Consider the following 20,017-nt stretch of genomic DNA (forward strand, 5'->3'; position numbering starts at 1 on the left):
TCTTCTTGCTTAGCATGCTCAGTCTCCAACTGCTGGATTTCTGTCCCCCGTCACCCCGCTCTCCTCTGTCCCCCGTCACCCCGCTCTCCTCTGTCCCCCGTCACCCCGCTCTCCTCTGTCCCCCGTCACCCCGCTCTCCTCTGTCCCCCGTCACCCCGCTCTCCTCTGTCCCCCGTCACCCCGCTCTCCTCTGTCCCCCGTCACCCCGCTCTCCTCTGTCCCCCGTCACCCCGCTCTCCTCTGTCCCCCGTCACCCCGCTCTCCTCTGTCCCCCGTCACCCCGCTCTCCTCTGTCCCCCGTCCCCCGCTCTCCTCTGTCCCCCGTCACCCCGCTCTCCTCTGTCCCCCGTCACCCCGCTCTCCCCCGTCACCCCGCTCTCCTCCCGTCACCCCGCTCTCCTCCCGTCACCCCGCTCTCCTCCCGTCACCCCGCTGTCCCCCCCCGTCACCCCGCTGTCCCCCCCCGTCACCCCGCTGTCCCCCCCGTCACCCCGCTGTCCCCCCCGTCACCCCGCTGTCCCCCCCGTCACCCCGCTGTCCCCCCCGTCACCCCGCTGTCCCCCCCGTCACCCCGCTGTCCACCCCGCTCTCCTCTGTCCCCCGGTCACCCCGCTCTCCTCTGTCCCCCGTCACCCCGCTCTCCTCTGTCCCCCCGTCACCCGCTCTCCTCTGTCCCCCGTCACCCCGCTCTCCTCTGTCCCCCGTCACCCCGCTCTCCTCTGTCACCCCGCTCTCCTCTGTCCCCCCCGTCACCCCGCTCTCCTCTGTCCCCCGTCACCCCGCTGTCCCCCGTCACCCTGCTGTCCCCCGTCACCCCGCTGTCCCCCCCGTCACCCCGCTGTCCCCCGTCACCCCGCTGTCACCCCGCTGTCCCCCCCGTCACCCCGCTGTCACCCCGCTGTCCCCCCCGTCACCCCGCTGTCCCCCGTCACCCCGCTGTCACCCCGCTGTCCCCTTGGCTTCTTATTTTTCCCCTGGTATGTCTGGTTAAACATTTGTAAATGTTTTGTTCTTCCTTTCTTTTGACCCTCCCCCCCTGTAGAAGGTAAGCCTACATCTTTCCACCCCTACCTACCTTGTTGTGTGGTTGTGCATTCAGCAGCAGCATGTCTGGTAGCCCTCTGTCTGTGTGTTGATGTTGATGATGACGATGACAGTCTTGTTCCATGAGGTTGTCCATGTGTTTTTGTGTAGTAGATCAGTGCTGTAGTAACGCTAGGAATGCTACTCTATTAGATGCACTAGCTAGGTGAGTGATATTAACATCATGGAATTACATATTTGGTGAAAATGTGCAGCAAGTTCTGAAAAATGTATTTATTTTACTTTAACAAGAAATGTTTTTCTTTAATATTTAGTTCTTTCAAGTTTGACATAGCATACCATAAACAGCTGATCTGAGTGGTGTTCTCCTGTATTATAGATGTTGGTAATAGGATGTTCTCCTGTATTATAGATGTTGGTAATAGGATGTTCTCCTGTATTATAGATGTTGGTAATAGGATGGTGGTCTCCTGTATTATAGATGTTGGTAATAGGATGGTGGTCTCCTCCTGTATTATAGATGTTGGTAATAGGATGGTGGTCTCCTCCTGTATTATAGATGTTGGTAATAGGATGGTGGTCTCCTCCTGTATTATAGATGTTGGTAATAGGATGGTGGTCTCCTCCTGTATTATAGATGTTGGTAATAGGATGGTGGTCTCCTCCTGTATTATAGATGTTGGTAATAGGATGGTGGTCTCCTCCTGTATTATAGATGTTGGTAATAGGATGGTGGTCTCCTCCTGTATTATAGATGTTGGTAATAGGATGGTGGTCTCCTCCTGTATTATAGATGTTGGTAATAGGATGGTGGTCTCCTCCTGTATTATAGATGTTGGTAATATGATGGTCTCCTCCTGTATTATAGATGTTGGTAATAGGATGTTCTCCTCCTGTATTATAGATGTTGGTAATAGGATGGTCTCCTCCTGTATTATAGATGTTGGTAATAGGATGTTCTCCTCCTGTATTATAGATGTTGGTAATAGGATGTCCTTTAAGTGTTTTATTGATCCAGAGTACTGCTGAGTCATGTGCTATTGATTTATCTCTCCTCTCGGTCATATTGCTTTCCAGTAAGATCAGGGGCCAGTTTCCAGGATACAGGTTAAGCCTATTCCTGTACTTAAAAGTACTTACAAAGGATATTCTCCATTGAGCATGCTTCTTAGTCCAGGCTTATCCAGTGTCCGGGAAACTGGTCCCAGAGGCAGTGGGAATGAATCATGTTCTCTACAGTCGTAGTGTATACATTTCACAATAGATTTTTACGCATGGGAGAAAGGCACTCAAATTGTCAAGTGGTCAAAATAATTGAGTGATTCCAGTGCTGAGATATTGTCAGTGTGTAAAAAACAGTGGTTGTTTGCTCACAGATCTAACTAGGTTCCATATATACTCTGTCGTCTCACCTTATGTGATCCTCAAACCTAATAATCGTCAACGCATAAGCCCTTCACTGGATAGATGGAGTTTACTGTTAGTGTGTGTGTCTTGTGTTTTTAAAAGCATTGGTTACTCCTTTCTGTCCCCACCTCTCAAACCACCTGCCCACTTCTCAACCTGGCTTCATCACTTGATAGAGTAAACCTTGTTACGTGTTAAGTGTCCCAAATGGCACCCCATTTCCTTTGTAGTGCACTACTCCTGACTGGGTCCTGGTTGAAAGTAGTGCACTATATAGGGAACAGGGTTCCATTTGGGACGTTACTTTCCACTCCTGTTCACTTCCAGGCTCATAGGAAATTACTGTGTGTTGGTGCTAAGTTCAACTTTGACTTTGCTCAGTCTTCCGTTTTAATACTGTGGTAAATCCCACCAATGGAAAGGCTGGTCATCATTGTCATCCTTTTCTTTGACAAAACAACTTTAGAAAGGAGGAATTATCTTGGAGGTTTATTATTTTTCCGTAACATGCAAACCAGATATATTTCAACATGTTTCAAGGGTCAGGGTTGTTTGCTGCTGCAGAGTCCTCCCTTTGTTTAGTTACAGTTATTACTTCAGTGATACACAATGGAATACATCTTTTCTTGTCCCCAAAGGACAAAGGCTTTAAACTCACATGATTAGTAGCAGGTAGAACCATCACTTGTCTATCTGGATAGATGTCCTTCATGGTGTAAAAAGTCATAAACTGCGTAAAGCCATTCAAAGGCTACAGTGTCCTTGTATATCCTATCATGCAAACTCATGGAAAACCATCTCCCTGTGTCTCTCACTCTACCACATGTTGTGTATAACAGCTCTGTCCCAACACTTGGCTGATGAATAGACTCATTGTCAAGCCGTCTCTTGACTTGGATGTATTTGATGTATTTCCATCCCTTCCAGATTGAGACACAATGGGACAGTCACAGTAGATGGGCTTTTTATGATGTGAAACAACACCCCTATTGACATTGAGTTCCAAATGACACACTATTCACTATATAGTGCACTACTTCTAACAAGAACCTGTAGGGCACTGGTCAAAAGTAGTGCACTATGTACAGTAGGGAATAGGGTGCCATTTGGAACTCACATTAGACTGTGGAAAGTGATTTGATTTTAAAACAGCATGTGTGTTTTTTAAAGTTGTGTGTTGCTAACTGCCAGAGGTTAATGAATAACAGCAATGCTGTACATCTGAGGTACAGATACTATCTGGTGTGTGTGTGTGTGTGTGTGTGTGGCAGATTTGTTGTGTGTGCTGTAATGGTGGTGATCATGGGGGATGTCATGTCTTTGCTGTATCTAACGTCATGATTCATGTGTTCATCTGTGTGAATGCTGAGCTCATGTTCATCAGTCATCATCACATTAATGAATTCCCCAAGCAGGAAAATACTAGCATGAGATTGCTCAAACTCCAAACACGAGCAAGATCTGGCTCATTTACCGACATGCCATTACCTACAGAATGGTTACCTTTAGAAAGGAATCATCATTAGACAAATCATTGCCTCAGTTTTAGACACAATTCATTGTATGTGACAATCCCTGTATATGCTGTAGTACAAAGTCCAAATGTGCCTAATTTCAGTCTTTGTAAATATGTTTTTGGGGGAGGTTCTAGACCGAAAGTTATTAGTTATTCATCCATGCTGTCTCCTCTGACCCTGTTGTTGACCCTGTTGTTGACCCTGTTGTTGACACTAAAGGATACAGAGGCCATGAAGAGAGCTCTGACGCTCATCGACTCTAAGATGACCCAGGCCAAGAGCTGGCTGAGGGACCCCGACGCCCGACCAGGTAACATGTCCTCCCAATCGCTCAATATACCAGGGTTCTCCTCGGGGACCCCCAGACATTTCACTATTTCTGTGTATCCCTGAACTAGCTCACCCGATTCAAGTAAAGTGCTTGATCATTAGTTAACTATCTGAATCGGGTGTGCTAGTTCTGGAATAGTTTGAATACAGGAAACAGCTGGGGTTCCCTGAGAAGAGGTTTGAAAAACCCTGCATTTGGGAACACCGTAAAAAAAGAAAATCTATGAAAAACAAAACAATGGCGAACGTGCATAAAGACGTCAGAATTCAGATATGACGTCTTTGTTTTATCCACTGAGTTTTGAAACTACGGCGCGCGACATGGTTCAATGTGCCAATAAATCAGCACAATCTACTTTTTGAAGCTAAAATTGGGATCATATATATACTGTGCTAATGACCATATAAAATAATGTAACGAAGTGTAATGTACAATAGGGAGAACAAGGCAGTACGTGTGGGGCCGCCATCTTTATACACCACTGCTATTGTTTTTATTGGAGTCAAAGTAGTCGCTCCGTGTTTCAGTCCGTATTCTTCTGTTTGGTGCCAATTGAACAGGACTCGGTGGTCCTTTTTGTCTTGGTGTTTGTAACATTTTGTGTTCTGTGCTCAATGTGTCCTGGTGATCAGGGGATGCTGGAGAACAGGCCATCCGTCAGATCCTGGATGAGGCTGGGAAGGTGGGAGAGCTGTGTGCTGGGAAGGAGCGGAGGGATATCCTGGGCACATCCAAAACCCTGGGGCAAATCACTGACCAGGTTTCTGAGATGAGGGCAAGGTATTGTACATAGAAAATAATAATATATGCCATTTAGCTGACGCTTTTAACCAAAGTGGCTTATAGTCATGCCTGCAAACATTTTATGTGTGGGTGGACCCGGGAATCGAACCCACAAACGCTGATGCTCCAGATACTCAACTAGTCTAAAGAAGGCCAGTTTTATTGCTTCTTTAATCAGAACTGTTTCAGCTGTGCTAACATAATTGCAAAAGGGTTTTCTAATGATCAATTAGCCTTTTATAATGATAAACTTGGATTAGCTAACACAACGTGCCATTGGAACACAGGAGTGATGGTTGCTGATAATGGGTCTCTGTACACCTATGTAGATATTCCATAAAAAAATCTGCCATTTCCAGCTACAATAGTCATTTACAACATTAACAATGTCTACACTGTATTGCTGATCAATGTGATGTTATTTTAATGGACAAAAAAATAGCTTCTCTTTCAAAAACAAGGACATTTCTAAGTTACCCCAAACTTGTGAACGGTAGTGTGAATGGGAATGGAATCAATTCAACGTTCTGACAATGGCAGGAATTCGGTGGGGGAATAAGTAGGGATTCGGTGGGGGAATAAGTAGGGATTCGGTGGGGGAATAAGTAGGGATTCGGTGGGGGAATAAGTAGGGAATAATTTTACAACCGTCTTATGTTCTGTCTTTCTCTCTGTCTCCAGGGGTCAGGGGGCATCTCCTGCAGCCAAGCAGAAGGCCCAGCAGGTCTCCCAGGGCCTGGATGTTCTCGCGGGGAAAGTGGAGAATGCAGGCCGGAAACTGGAGGCCATGACCAACTCCAAACAGGTCATCGCCAAGAGGATTGACGCTGCTCAGGTAGACTCTTGATTTATTGATCTTTTTTTTTGGGGGGGGGGGGGTTAAAAATTGCACAATGGAAAAAGTACAAATCCCAGAGGATAGCACACAAAGCATTAAACAACAGGCATTTATTTTCCATGGTCTTGAGCCTGTTGTGTTATGTTGACCTCTAACCCTGTGCCCCTGCAGAACTGGCTGGCAGACCCCAACGGTGGTCCTGAGGGAGAGGAAAACATTAGAGCCCTCCTGTCTGAGGCCAAGAAGATCGCTGACATGTGTGAAGACCCCAAGGAGAGAGATGACATCCTGAGGTCCATCGGAGAGATGGCTGCTCTCACCGCCAAGCTCTCTGAGCTCCGGAGACAGTAAGTAATCCATTTTATATACCATAGAAAATACAATTGTATTTGTCACATGCTTCCTAAACAACAGGTGTAGACTAACAGTGAAATGCTTCCTTACGGGTCCTTTTCCAACAATGCAGAGTTACAGGTAAAAAAATAAAATAGAAAGTGACACGTGTGGAATAAATACACACTGAATAATGAATAACAATAACAAGTAAAAATAACATGGCTATATACAGGGAGTACCAGGTAATAACATGGCTATATACAGGGAGTACCAGTACTGAGTCAATGTGCAGGGATATGAGGTAATAACATGGCTATATACAGGGAGTACTAGGTAATAACATGGCTATATACAGGGAGTACCAGTACTGAGTCAATGTGCAGGGATATGAGGTAATAACATGGCTATATACAGGGAGTACCAGTACTGAGTCAATGTGCAGGGATATGAGGTAATAACATGGCTATATACAGGGAGTACCAGTACTGAGTCAATGTGCAGGGATATGAGGTAATAACATGGCTATATACAGGGAGTACCAGTACTGAGTCAATGTGCAGGGGTACCAGGTAATAACATGGCTATATACAGGGAGTACCAGTACTGAGTCAATGTGCAGGGATACGAGGTAATAACATGGCTATATACAGGGAGTACCAGTACTGAGTCAATGTGCAGGGATATGAGGTAATAACATGGCTATATACAGGAATACTAGGTAATAACATGGCTATATACAGGGAGTACCAGTACTGAGTCAATGTGCAGGGATATGAGGTAATAACATGGCTATATACAGGGAGTACTAGGTAATAACATGGCTATATACAGGGAGTACCAGTACTGAGTCAATGTGCAGGGATATGAGGTAATAACATGGCTATATACAGGGAGTACCAGTACTGAGTCAATGTGCAGGGATATGAGGTAATAACATGGCTATATACAGGGAGTACCAGTACTGAGTCAATGTGCAGGGGTATGAGGTAATAACATGGCTATATACAGGGAGTACCATGTAATATCATGGCTATATACAGGGAGTAGCAGTACTGAGTCAATGTGCAGGGGTACCAGGTAATAACATGGCTATATACAGGGAGTACCAGTACTGAGTCAATGTGCAGAGGTATGAGGTAATAACATGGCTATATACAGGGAGTACCAGTACTGAGTCAATGTGCAGGGATATGAGGTAATAACATGGCTATATACAGGGAGTACCAGTACTGAGTCAATGTGCAGGGATATGAGGTAATAACATGGCTATATACAGGGTAGTACCAGTACTGAGTCAATGTGCAGGGATATGAGGTAATAACATGGCTATATACAGGGAGTACCAGTACTGAGTCAATGTGCAGGGATATGAGGTAATAACATGGCTATATACAGGGAGTACCAGTACTGAGTCAATGTGCAGGGATATGAGGTAATAACATGGCTATATACAGGGAGTACCAGTACTGAGTCAATGTGCAGGGATATGAGGTAATAACATGGCTATATACAGGGAGTACCAGTACTGAGTCAATGTGCAGGGATATGAGGTAATAACATGGCTATATACAGGGAGTACCAGTACTGAGTCAATGTGCAGGGGATATGAGGTAATAACATGGCTATATACAGGGAGTACCAGTACTGAGTCAATGTGCAGGGATATGAGGTAATAACATGGCTATATACAGGGAGTACCAGTACTGAGTCAATGTGCAGGGATATGAGGTAATAACATGGCTATATACAGGGAGTACCAGTACTGAGTCAATGTGCAGGGATATGAGGTAATAACATGGCTATATACAGGGAGTACCAGTACTGAGTCAATGTGCAGGGATATGAGGTAATAACATGGCTATATACAGGGAGTACCAGTACTGAGTCAATGTGCAGGGATATGAGGTAATAACATGGCTATATACAGGGAGTACTGAGTCAATGTGCAGGGGTACCAGGTAGTAGCATGGCTATATACAGGGAGTACTGAGTCAATGTGCAGGGATACGAGGTAATAACATGGCTATATACAGGGAGTACCAGTACTGAGTCAATGTGCAGGGATATGAGGTAATAACATGGCTATATACAGGAATACTAGGTAATAACATGGCTATATACAGGGAGTACCAGTACTGAGTCAATGTGCAGGGATATGAGGTAATAACATGGCTATATACAGGGAGTACTAGGTAATAACATGGCTATATACAGGGAGTACCAGTACTGAGTCAATGTGCAGGGATATGAGGTAATAACATGGCTATATACAGGGAGTACCAGTACTGAGTCAATGTGCAGGGATATGAGGTAATAACATGGCTATATACAGGGAGTACCAGTACTGAGTCAATGTGCAGGGATATGAGGTAATAACATGGCTATATACAGGGAGTACCAGTACTGAGTCAATGTGCAGGGATATGAGGTAATAACATGGCTATATACAGGGAGTACCAGTACTGAGTCAATGTGCAGGGGTATGAGGTAATAACATGGCTATATACAGGGAGTACCAGGTAATATCATGGCTATATACAGGGAGTAGCAGTACTGAGTCAATGTGCAGGGGTACCAGGTAATAACATGGCTATATACAGGGAGTACCAGTACTGAGTCAATGTGCAGAGGTACGAGGTAATAACATGGCTATATACAGGAATACTAGGTAATAACATGGCTATATACAGGAATACTAGGTAATAACATGGCTATATACAGGAATACTAGGTAATAACATGGCTATATACAGGGAGTACCAGTACTGAGTCAATGTGCAGGGGTATGAGGTAATAACATGGCTATATACAGGGAGTACCAGGTAATAACATGGCTATATACAGGGAGTACCGGGTAATAACATGGCTATATACAGGGAGTACCAGTACTGAGTCTATGTGCAGAGGTACGAGGTAATAACATGGCTATATACAGGGAGTACCAGTACTGAGTCAATGTGCAGGGGTACAAGGTAATTGAGGTAGCTACACTTCATGACCAAAAGTATGTGGACACCTACTCGTCGGACATCTCATTCCAAAACCATGGGCATGAATATGGAGTTGGTCCCCCCTTTGCTGCTATAACAGCCTCCACTCTTCTGGGAAGGCTTTCCACTAGATGTTGGAACATTGCTGCGGGGACTTGCTTCCATTCAGCCACAAGTGCATTAGTGAGGTCTGGCACTGATGTTGGGCGATTAGGCCTGGCTTGTAGTCGGCTTTCCAATTCATCCTAAATGGGGTTGAGATCAGGGCTCTGTGCAGGCCAGTCAAGTTTATCCCCACCGATCTCGACAAGCCATTTCTGTATGGACCCTACTTTATGGACAATTTTTGGGGCCTTCCTCTTACACCGCCTTGTATAGAGGTCCCGGATGGCAGAGAGCTTGGCCCCAGGGATCGGCCATACTCACCACCCTAGCAAAGTATCCAGGGCTTCTTTTTTTTCTGTAAATATCTTAAAAGACAATCTTTTGACTATCAATTCTCTGATCATTCAGCAAGTTTCCCCTACCAGCATCCTGCCCAATATCATGGTGAATAGCCTTAGAAGTTCTTTCAAATTGATAAGCTGCTCATATAAAATGGTGATTAAATGCATCAATTATGGATTTCTTTCCTGTTATGCGGCCAGTGTCTGAATTAATTTGTTGTACAGAGGAAGTAGAACCCTTTTTAAGAATTTGACAGTTTTCCAGAATTTATCCGGTTTCCCGTTACAATCTGAAAGAGCGATTACATAATAATCAGATGTAGCCTTTCTGATTTTATTTTACACAATGATTCCTCAGTTGCTTAAAAGCTTGCCAGTCCGGGCCTAAGCCAGTGTTCCTGGCCTTGACCCAAGCATCATCTCTTTTATGAATGACTTCTGATAATTCCAGATTGTACCAGGTATTAGATCTACCTTTAACCCTCCGTTATATAAAGGGAGCATAACTATCCACAATAGTATAGAAGACATCTACAAAGAGGCGCAAAGCTGAATCAGGTTCAGCGATAGCTAAAATACAATCAAGATCACTAAAATAAAGATAATGTAAAAAAAAAAAAAAAAAAAAAACATGATCACTGAAGTTTTTAAAGTTCCTCTTTGTGATGTCACGAGGCTTAGATTTTTTGTTTTCTCACATCTCTAATACAAACAACTGGACAATAATCACTAATGTCTTAGGAGAAGATAACAGTAGAAACATATCTCTCTGGTGTATGTATTAGAATGAGGTCAATCAGAGTTGACTTTGATGGATATTTACGGGTTGGGCCGTGTAGACTTAGTCACCATCTGGGTTAGGTTTAGATCATTACACATGTTTTTTTAGATTGTTGAAGCCTGCATTTCCCAATCATAATTTAGGTCACCCAGCATAATAACTTCTGATTTTGTAAAAGAAGACAAACTAGTTAACTAATTGAGTGCACAAAGGTTAGCCGAGGGAGGACGGTAGACCCTTATAACAGTTATGAATACATTTCCCCCCCCAGACAAAGGCTTAAAGATTGTAGCTGGGAAATGGATTTCACTTAAGAGACAAAGAAAGATTTGTTTTTATAAAAATGGCCTCTCAAACACCTCTACAATGTCTGTCAGCTCCGAACACATTATAATTCTCAATATTATTTGAGTCCAGAATGTCCCCAGAGATCCAAGTTTAAGTCAATACCAGAATGTCCCCAGAGATCCAAGTTTAAGTCAATACCAGAATGTCCCCAGAGATCCAAGTTTAAGTCAATACCAGAATGTCCAGATTCATCTACATAGCCCAGACCTTGATGTAATCCAGTTTAGGAAGAAAGTTCCTAATATTCAGATGCATCAATCCAAGTCCTTTATGATTTATAAAGTCACATAGCTTGTTGAAGTTTCTATGTTCAATAGGCGGTTGCAGAACCTGTCTGATGGTTGATATTGATATAGGTGCTATGGCTATAAGATTGCATAGAACTGCACCATTTGGTCTATATCCCTATTAGTAAAAGAGGGAGAAGTAGAAATTGGAATTACTTTTCCAAAGTTAGCACCCCTGTGGCGGCAGCCAATGTTAATATGACTCACAGTAACCAATGATGGAATGTTATAAACTGACTTACATGGGCTTTGGTTGCTATCATGCAACAGCCCAAGCCCTCTGTGATTTGGAAACCAGGGGGTTTTAAAGTTTATGGAATTCACATTTGAACTAATAGTACTGGCTGAGCAGACCACAGTGGGCTTCTCTTTTGAGCTGACAACAGCAGATCTAAGAGTGGAGTTCAAACTACTGGGTATGACGATTACAACTGAGAACAACCCCTGGCAGTATAGACAGCTGTATGACGATTACAACTGAGAACAACCCCTGGCAGTATAGACAGCTGTATGACGATTACAACTGAGAACAACCCCTGGCAGTATAGACAGCTGTATGACGATTACAACTGAGAACAACCCCTGGCAGTATAGACAGCTGTATGACGATTACAACTGAGAACAACCCCTGGCAGTATAGACAGCTGTATGACGATTACAACTGAGAACAACCCCTGGCAGTATAGACAGCTGTATGACGATTACAACTGAGAACAACCCCTGGCAGTATAGACAGCTGTATGACGATTACAACTGAGAACAACCCCTGGCAGTATAGACAGCTGTATGACGATTACAACTGAGAACAACCCCTGGCAGTATAGACAGCTGTATGACGATTACAACTGAGAACAACCCCTGGCAGTATAGACAGCTGTATGACGATTACAACTGAGAACAACCCCTGGCAGTATAGACAGCTGTATGACGATTACAACTGAGAACAACCCCTGGCAGTATAGACAGCTGTATGACGATTACAACTGAGAACAACCCCTGGCAGTATAGACAGCTGTATGACGATTACAACTGAGAACAACCCCTGGCAGTATAGACAGCTGTATGACGATACAGCTTAAAAAGGATGGGAGGTGTTACCTGAGCGAGGGGCTTTGTCTGTCTCTGAGTCAATATCTTAATGTGTAATGAAGAATGTTGAAAACACTCCAAGGTTAAATATTGAGTTGGGTCCTTGGGCCAATATTGTGCTTACTGTCTGCTATCCGTCGGCCATGTAATTCCTTAGAGCAGTGGCATTGAAACCTTTTCAACGGGGACCCCAAATCTAATGACACAACCTTAAAATCAGTACATTTTAGATAATATTTTTAAAGAAACTAATAAATACATTTACTCAGGTAATTTGAAAAATAAAATTGTATTTTCTCAAAAACGTTTGTATATTGTTATTGTTATTATTATTTTTGTTAATTTTGCAGTTCCCCCTAGTGGGGTTGCGACCCCGACTTTGAATGCCACTGCCTTAGAGGTTAAGTGAACGTTATCACATTGTTTTCTTGCTAACCAGTAGTCCATAAATCTTAATCAACATCTACATGCGTCATTCTATTTCATTTAGCTTTCCCTAGAATAACTACCTATCATGCTTTAGAGAGAGACTATGGACATTTCATTTAGCTTTCACTAGAATAACTACCTATCATGCTTTAGAGAGAGTCTATGGACATTTCATTTAGCTTTCACTAGAATAACTACCTATTATGCTTTAGAGAGAGACTATGGACTTTTCATTTCCAGTACGCCATTATTGTCTCCCATTCACAGGGGTAAAGGTGATACTCCGGAGGCCAGGGCATTGGCGAAGCAGATAGCCACAGCCCTACAGAACCTGCAGTCTAAGACCAGCAAGGCTGTAGCCAACAGCAGGCCTGCCAAGGCTGCTGTCCACCTAGAGGGGAAGATAGAGCAGGCCCAGAGCTGGATGGAGAACCCCACCATCGATGACGGGGGAGTGGGTGAGTCTGAATGGCCTCATTCCTTCCTTAACCTTTATATCTTTCTTTAACTCCCTCCCTCTTGCTTTCTTCCCCTCCATCTCTCTCTTGTTCTCTCTCTCGTAGCCCTCCTTCCTGCCTCTCTCTCTCTCTCCCTTCCTCCCTCTCTCTCTCTCCCTCTACAGTGAACATCAGTCCAGACTCTGTGTACATGTCTGCTTTGTTGTTTTTCTCTGTGCACTACATTCCTCTTCCAACCTCATTATCTCCTTGGCTTGTCGGCTCAGAAGCCTGGATATTCTCTCATCTGTTGTTAACGCTTAGACTCTGGGCTGTATTACATGGCCTACTGGAGAATGTTCAGAGTAAACATAATCACAACTATATAGAATAACACAACAATTAAGCAATAAGGCCCAAGGGGGTGTGGTATATGGCCAATATATCACGGCTAAGGGCTGTTAGGCACGACGCAACGAGGTGCCTTATTGCTATTATATGCTGGTTACCAACGTAATTAGAGCAGTAAAAATACGTTTTTTCATACCCGTGGTATACGGTCTGATATACCATGTATTTCAGCCAATCAGCATTCAGGGCTCGAACCACCCAGTTTATAATATAGAATGTCATACAGCGGTATAGAATGATGTGTGGGTGGTCCTACTACTCCTAACCCTCCGGCCCAAATCAGTAGAAACCCACCTATTATCTAAAGCTTTGTTTGCTGTGTGTGTGTGTGTGTGTGTGTGTGTGTGTGTGTGTGTGTGTGTGTGTGTGTGTGTGTGTTTCTGCGCCTGCGAGTATCTGACTGTGTCTCTCCTCAGGCCAGGCAGCTATCCGGGGGCTGGTGGCGGAGGGCCGTCGTCTGGCTAACGCTCTGCCAGGTCCCTACAGACAGGAGCTGGTAGGGAAGTGTGAGCAGGTGGAACAGCTGATGGCCCAGCTAGCCGACCTGGCTGCCAGGGGCGATGGGGAGTCCCCACAGGCGCGTGCCGTGGCTCAACAGCTCCAGGAGGGCCTGAAAGTAAGACTGCTCACATTCACTCTCACCTACAGTTGCTTCCAAGCCGTTATCCACACTAGTCCAGGATGTATCACATCCGGCCGTGATTGGGAGTTCCCATAGGGCAGCGCACAATTGGCCCAGCGTCATCCAGGTTAGGCTGGGGTAGGCCGTCATGGTAAATACGAATTTGTTCTTATTTAAAGAGATTTTTTATGTACCGATTCCATGGTACAGGGTGTATGAGTTGATATATTAAACAACGCAAGATTCAAGACTTTATGCTTTTCAGCTAAAATTATTATATAGAGTTCTTGCCACCAACAAAATGTTGAATATTTGGGGCATACAATCATCGAAGCTCTGCAGATTTTGTTGTGAGGATACAGAATCAATAGACCATTTGTTTTGGTATTGCCCTCAGGTCGCCTGTTTCTGGTCTCAGGTTCAGGAATGGTTGAAAATACATAGCATTGATCTAAAATTGACCCTAGAAATAGTACTGTTAGGAGATCTGGAGAGACCGGGTCAGTCAATTACTAATATACTAATACTCTTAGTAAAATAATTTATCTTCAACACGCAATCTGTAGATTCTATTTGATTAGATAGATTGAAATTGTACATTAAACATCACAGTACAGTTGAAAGATATGTGTTGCGTAGAAACCCGAAGTGGGTGGCCAGCAGAGATAGATGGGACGGGCTGAGGGAAGCTGAGGGTTGGGATGTGGAATTGGAGACAAGTGGGAGTGGAGTTGCTGTGCGAGAGATGATGGTCAAAGATAAAAGTACAAATAAAATAAAAATTAAGTCAAAATAAATCATAATAAAAGATACATTTGAATGACACTGAGGGGCAGTGTTTTTACAACTAATGCTGGTTTTCCTGAGGCTGATGCCGTGCAGGTGTTTGTACACATGCATATACACACACTCTCATTCAAATAAACACATACAAGAACACACACATACATGTGATAGTGCCAGACATGCACACAAACATATACAGTTGGCATTGCTGTTATGATTTCAGTTGTTCTTGATGTCCTTTGTTTTAAATGTATTATTTTAAAAAAAATAATATGCGTTGTTTGCTGTTTTCTTCTGTCTTCCTTTCTCTCTAGTTCCTTCTCTTGGTTGTTGGTGCATTGGGGGGTTGTTGGGGGTGGGGAATGGAATTAATTGTATTTTTTCTTCCTGGGGGGGACTGTGGGAGGAGTCTGGAATGGTTGAGGGACAGCTATTGGGGAACTGTGGGGGGATCTTGGAGGGTTGAGGGACAGCTATTGGGGAACTGTGGGGGGATCTTGGAGGGTTGAGGGAGAAGCTATTGGGGAACTGTGGGGGGGATCTTGGAAAGTTCGGGTTCACGTTTTCTGGCCTTGTGGTCGATCGGTCAACATGCCTTTCAGCAGGGCATTGACCCTGGATGCTTCTGTGTGTCTCTCTGAATGGGAATCTGTTGGATGACTGGTATGATGTAGTTATTGAGCGGCTTTACTGCAAGTATATTGTATGTTTAGAATTTTCAATAAATAAATAAAACCTATTTAAAAAAAAAAAAAATGTATTAACTGACTTGCCTGGTTAAATAAAGGTTAAATAAACATTGTAATAGTCATCCAGACTCTGGCTGGAGCTCACTCTGACACAGGCATGGTGAAATGCTCCCCCTGCTGGCTGGAGCTCACTCTGACACAGGCATGGTGAAATGCTCCCCCTGCTGGCTGGAGCTCACTCTGACACAGGCATGGTGAAATCCTCCCCCTGCTGGCTGGAGCTCACTCTGACACAGGCATGGTGAAATGCTCCCCCTGCTGGCTGGAGCTCACTCTGACACAGGCATGGTGAAATCCTCCCCCTGCTGGCTGGAGCTCACTCTGACACAGGCATGGTGAAATGCTCCCCTGCTGGCTGGAGCTCACTCTGACACAGGCATGGTGAAATCCTCCCCCTGCTGGCTGGAGCTCACTCTGACACAGGCATGGTGAAATGCTCCCCTGCTGGCTGGAGCTCACTCTGACACAGGCATGGTGAAATGCTCCCCCTGCTGGCTGGAGCTCACTCTGACACAGGCATGGTGAAATGCTCCCCCCTGCTGGCTGGAGCTCACTCTGACACAGGCATGGTGAAATGCTCCCCCTGCTGGCTGGAGCTCACTCTGACACAGGCATGGTGAAATGCTCCCCCTGCTGGCTGGAGCTCACTCTGACACAGGCATGGTGAAATGCTCCCCCTGCTGGCTGGAGACAACAGCTCCAGTGTAATGCACTCAAGCCACTTTATCTATGATACCTTAAAGTAGCCCAATAAATGTGTTTAAGAGTTATTCATGAAGTGAGAAAGCAACTTTAACATAAATTGTTCAACAATAGCTGTAGAACTGCACCAGTTCCAATCCAATATTTCCATTGATTTGAGATGCAATGTGAGCCACTTGTTAAGAGACATAAGAGTTTGTCGTTAACATGTAATATTTCTAAAGCTGGTCTCTTGCTAACTAACTTGTGTGGTCTTCTCAGAACCTCAAAGGAACAATGCAGGAGGCGATGACACAGGAGGTGTCAGACATATTCAGCGACACGACCACTCCCATCAAACTGCTGGCTGTGGCCTCCACCGCCCCACCCAATGCCCCCAACAGGGACCAGGTGTGTGATTTCTCCCTGTCTCTCTGTCTCCCTGTCTCCCTGTGTCTCTGTCTCTCTCACACCCTCTCTTTCTGTCTATCTCTGTCTGCCTCCCTCTCTCTCACTCCCCCTCTCTTTCTGTCTCCCTCCCTCTCTTTCTGTCTCCTGCCTCCATCATGGCTCATTTGTTAACTTCTACCTATGAGCAGAGAGGTATAGAGACCTTTTATATTACATAATAGAATGGGATTATATTCTGGGAGATAAGGTGGCTCTAGATAGGTCTCTGGCTTTGACTATCCTGATATATTTGGCAGATTCATATCATCATACACTAAGCAAAAAAATAACATATAGATAAAAAAATAACATGGATTACTCATTGATTAGTTTCCAATCATTTATGTGGTACTTGTCAATCAATAATATTTAGACTACATTTCCTGAGAGAAATGTTACTAAGTAATCATGTAAGATAAAAAATACCAAGTTTGGACCATCTACATAATTGGTCTATATTATATTAAAGGGATATTTTGGCAATATTTTGGTCATTTATCTACTTCCCCAGAGTCAGAGGATCTTGTGGACACCATTTGTATGTTTCTGTGTCCAGTATGAAGGAAGTTTGAGGTACTTTCGCAAGCCAAAGCTAAATAGCATTAGCGCAATGACTGGAAGTCTATGGGTATCTACTAGTAATGCTCCTCTGGGGAAGAAGATAATCATAAAGTATCCCTTTTTAAGTGTCATCATTCAGTGATATGTAACTGTTATATTAGGTGTTTGATGAGAGGGCAGCCAACTTTGAGAACCATGCCAACAAGTTGGCTGCCACAGCAGAAAAGGCTGCTGCTGTAGGAACAGCTAACAAGAGCACTGTGGAGGGGATCCAAGCAGCCGTCAAGTCTACAAGAGATATTACACCACAGGTGAGTGAGGGAGGGAGTGAGTATCCCAAAGTGTCAATTGGTCAGGAGGAGGATGGAATGATGTCCTCAACTGATGGGAACCTTCTCTTCTAGGTGGTCTCTGCTGCCCGTATCATGCTGAGAAACCCAGGCAACCAGGCAGCGTTGGAGCACTTTGAGACCATGAAGAACCAGTGGATTGACAACGTGGAGAAAATGACAGGTAGTGTCAGACCATCTATCGTTTTGATATTTATCACAAAGTGGGCGTTGTGTGAAAAATGTAAATGTGTTCACTTCCTTATTAGCACTAAGAATGATGTCTCCTCTGTCTCTAGGTTTGGTGGACGAGGCTATAGACACCAAGTCTCTGTTGGATGCCTCTGAGGAGGCCATTAAGAAAGACCTGGAGAAATGTCGAGCGGCCATGGCTAACCACCAGCCCCAGATGTTAGTGGTAGGGGCCACCAGCATCGCCCGTCGAGCCAACCGGATCCTCCTGGTGGCCAAACGGGAGGTATAGATACCTTTTTATTTACACATTCAATCAATCACATTCATTTTATAGAGCCCTTTTTACATCAGCAGTTGTCACAAAGTGCTTTACAGATACCCAGCCTAAAACCTCAAACAGCAAGCAATGAAGACGCAGAAGCACACAAACACATGTGCCACGATGGTGCATTTTTAGCAGTTTACAATACTGACAACTGACCTGCAGAGAACAAGTACATGATTTAAAAAGAGAAACATTAACAGAATTGTATCCGTAGGTGGAGAACTCTGAGGATCCTAGATTCAGGGAGATAGTGAAGGCTGCGTCTGATGAGCTGAGCCGGACCATATCTCCCATGGTGATGGACGCCAAGGCTGTGGCTGGGAACATCACCGATCCAAGTACGTTCCAAGGCAGTTTCCCTACATTTAGGATATGTTTGATCGTTATACTGTATACTCTGCTGTAATAGCTATCTAACATGACATAATACAAAATATGAAGCCTCATTCTGTCAATTTCTGAATCTTTGATAGTCCGAAGTTAAGGTTCAGTCAATGGCGTTATGGTTTAGGGGTCTGTGAATGTTTTACTGCTGCCACACCAGCAGCTTTTGGGGACTTTGTCTAGTCTCCTATTTATAAGGCCTAGCAATCTATCTGATTCTTCCTCTGTGGTGTCCAGGTCTGCAGAAGGGCTTCCTGGATTCAGGCCATAGGATCCTGGGGGCCGTTGCCAAGGTGAGAGATGCGTTCCAGCCACAGGAACCAGACTTCCCCCCACCACCTCCTGATCTGGACCAGCTGCACGTAAGTCAATCAAATTCATTTACAAAGCTTTTTTCAGCAGTTGTCACAAAAAGCTTTACAGTCCTAGACTGTCAACACCAGGGTTTTGTTCAGTGGGGTAACAATGTGGTTTCAGAATGTTCGGCTATATTTTGTATATATATTTTTTTAAATGATCTGTCATGTAGAATAGAGAATTAGCACTTCTGTCTGCAACATTCGTAAAGTTTCACCTCTCTGAATGCAACACGCCAGGTCAGTGACGAGCCCGCCCCACCAAAACCACCTCTCCCCGAGGGTGAGGTTCCTCCCCCCAGACCCCCTCCCCCAGAGGAGAAGGACGAGGACTTCCCAGAGCAAGAGGTGGGAGAGATGGTGAGCGAGCCCATGATGATGGCCGCCAGACAGCTCCACGAGGAGGCCCGCAAGTGGTCCAGCAAGGTGAGATACAAGCACATTCACTTACACGTTCAGGTTTAATGTCAAGTTCAATTTATTGCGACCAGAAAGCAACAGTAGAACAGCTCAGAGTTGCCATTATTCAGTGCCATCAAGGAAGTGTGACATGTACGTACTGTGTTGTCAGATGTCCGATTTCATGCTCTGCTTGTTTGTGATTTCTCTCAGGGTAACGACATCATCGGTGCAGCCAAGAGAATGGCCCTGCTCATGGCTGAGATGTCCCGTCTGGTGCGCGGTGCCGGTGGGAACAAGCGCGCCCTCATTCAGTGTGCCAAAGACATCGCAAAAGCCTCAGACGAGGTCACAAAGTTGGCCAAGGAGGTGGCCAAGCAGTGCACAGACAAGCGCATCCGGACCAACCTGCTCCAGGTCAGTTGACTGGCTGATCCCGGATCATGTCTTCTAAAAAAAAAATACAACTATGATGTCTCCGACGCAATACATGTGGTTTTATCTGGTCCAGTCTTCTGCCAAATTCCTCCTTGTTTCCTCAATTCCTCTCAAAGCTCATTGGAGGAGGAGGTCCAAGGGAGGGACCTAAGGATCTTCTTTTCCAATGCAGTTTGAGAAGAATTGATCAAGCAAGGAGGGAGGAAGCAAGGATTTGTCAACAGCTAGAAACATTTTCAGACTGCTTTCTTCAGGGTTTTATTGTGCAG

The 20,017-nt window shown here is 44.7% G+C and overlaps 1 protein-coding gene across 1 annotated transcript in view; it reads left to right on the forward strand.

Moving 5' to 3' along the window:
- Nucleotides 1-20,017, forward strand: part of LOC115200894 (vinculin-like) — a 42,955-nt gene that overhangs the window by 21,266 nt on the left and 1,672 nt on the right. Inside the window, exons 4-19 of the mRNA XM_029764009.1 lie at nt 14-949; nt 1,043-1,045; nt 3,978-4,278; nt 4,932-5,079; nt 5,764-5,917; nt 6,092-6,267; nt 12,893-13,083; nt 13,890-14,089; nt 16,594-16,722; nt 17,484-17,633; nt 17,727-17,835; nt 17,951-18,129; nt 18,386-18,509; nt 18,793-18,917; nt 19,152-19,337; nt 19,524-19,727. Coding sequence (XP_029619869.1) covers nt 14-949; nt 1,043-1,045; nt 3,978-4,278; nt 4,932-5,079; nt 5,764-5,917; nt 6,092-6,267; nt 12,893-13,083; nt 13,890-14,089; nt 16,594-16,722; nt 17,484-17,633; nt 17,727-17,835; nt 17,951-18,129; nt 18,386-18,509; nt 18,793-18,917; nt 19,152-19,337; nt 19,524-19,727 — 3,315 coding nt within the window. The remainder of the gene's footprint in view (nt 1-13; nt 950-1,042; nt 1,046-3,977; nt 4,279-4,931; nt 5,080-5,763; nt 5,918-6,091; nt 6,268-12,892; nt 13,084-13,889; nt 14,090-16,593; nt 16,723-17,483; nt 17,634-17,726; nt 17,836-17,950; nt 18,130-18,385; nt 18,510-18,792; nt 18,918-19,151; nt 19,338-19,523; nt 19,728-20,017) is intronic.

Source organism: Salmo trutta, chromosome 10 (assembly GCF_901001165.1).
Source record: "Salmo trutta chromosome 10, fSalTru1.1, whole genome shotgun sequence".
In the NCBI taxonomy this organism is placed as follows: domain Eukaryota; kingdom Metazoa; phylum Chordata; class Actinopteri; order Salmoniformes; family Salmonidae; genus Salmo; species Salmo trutta.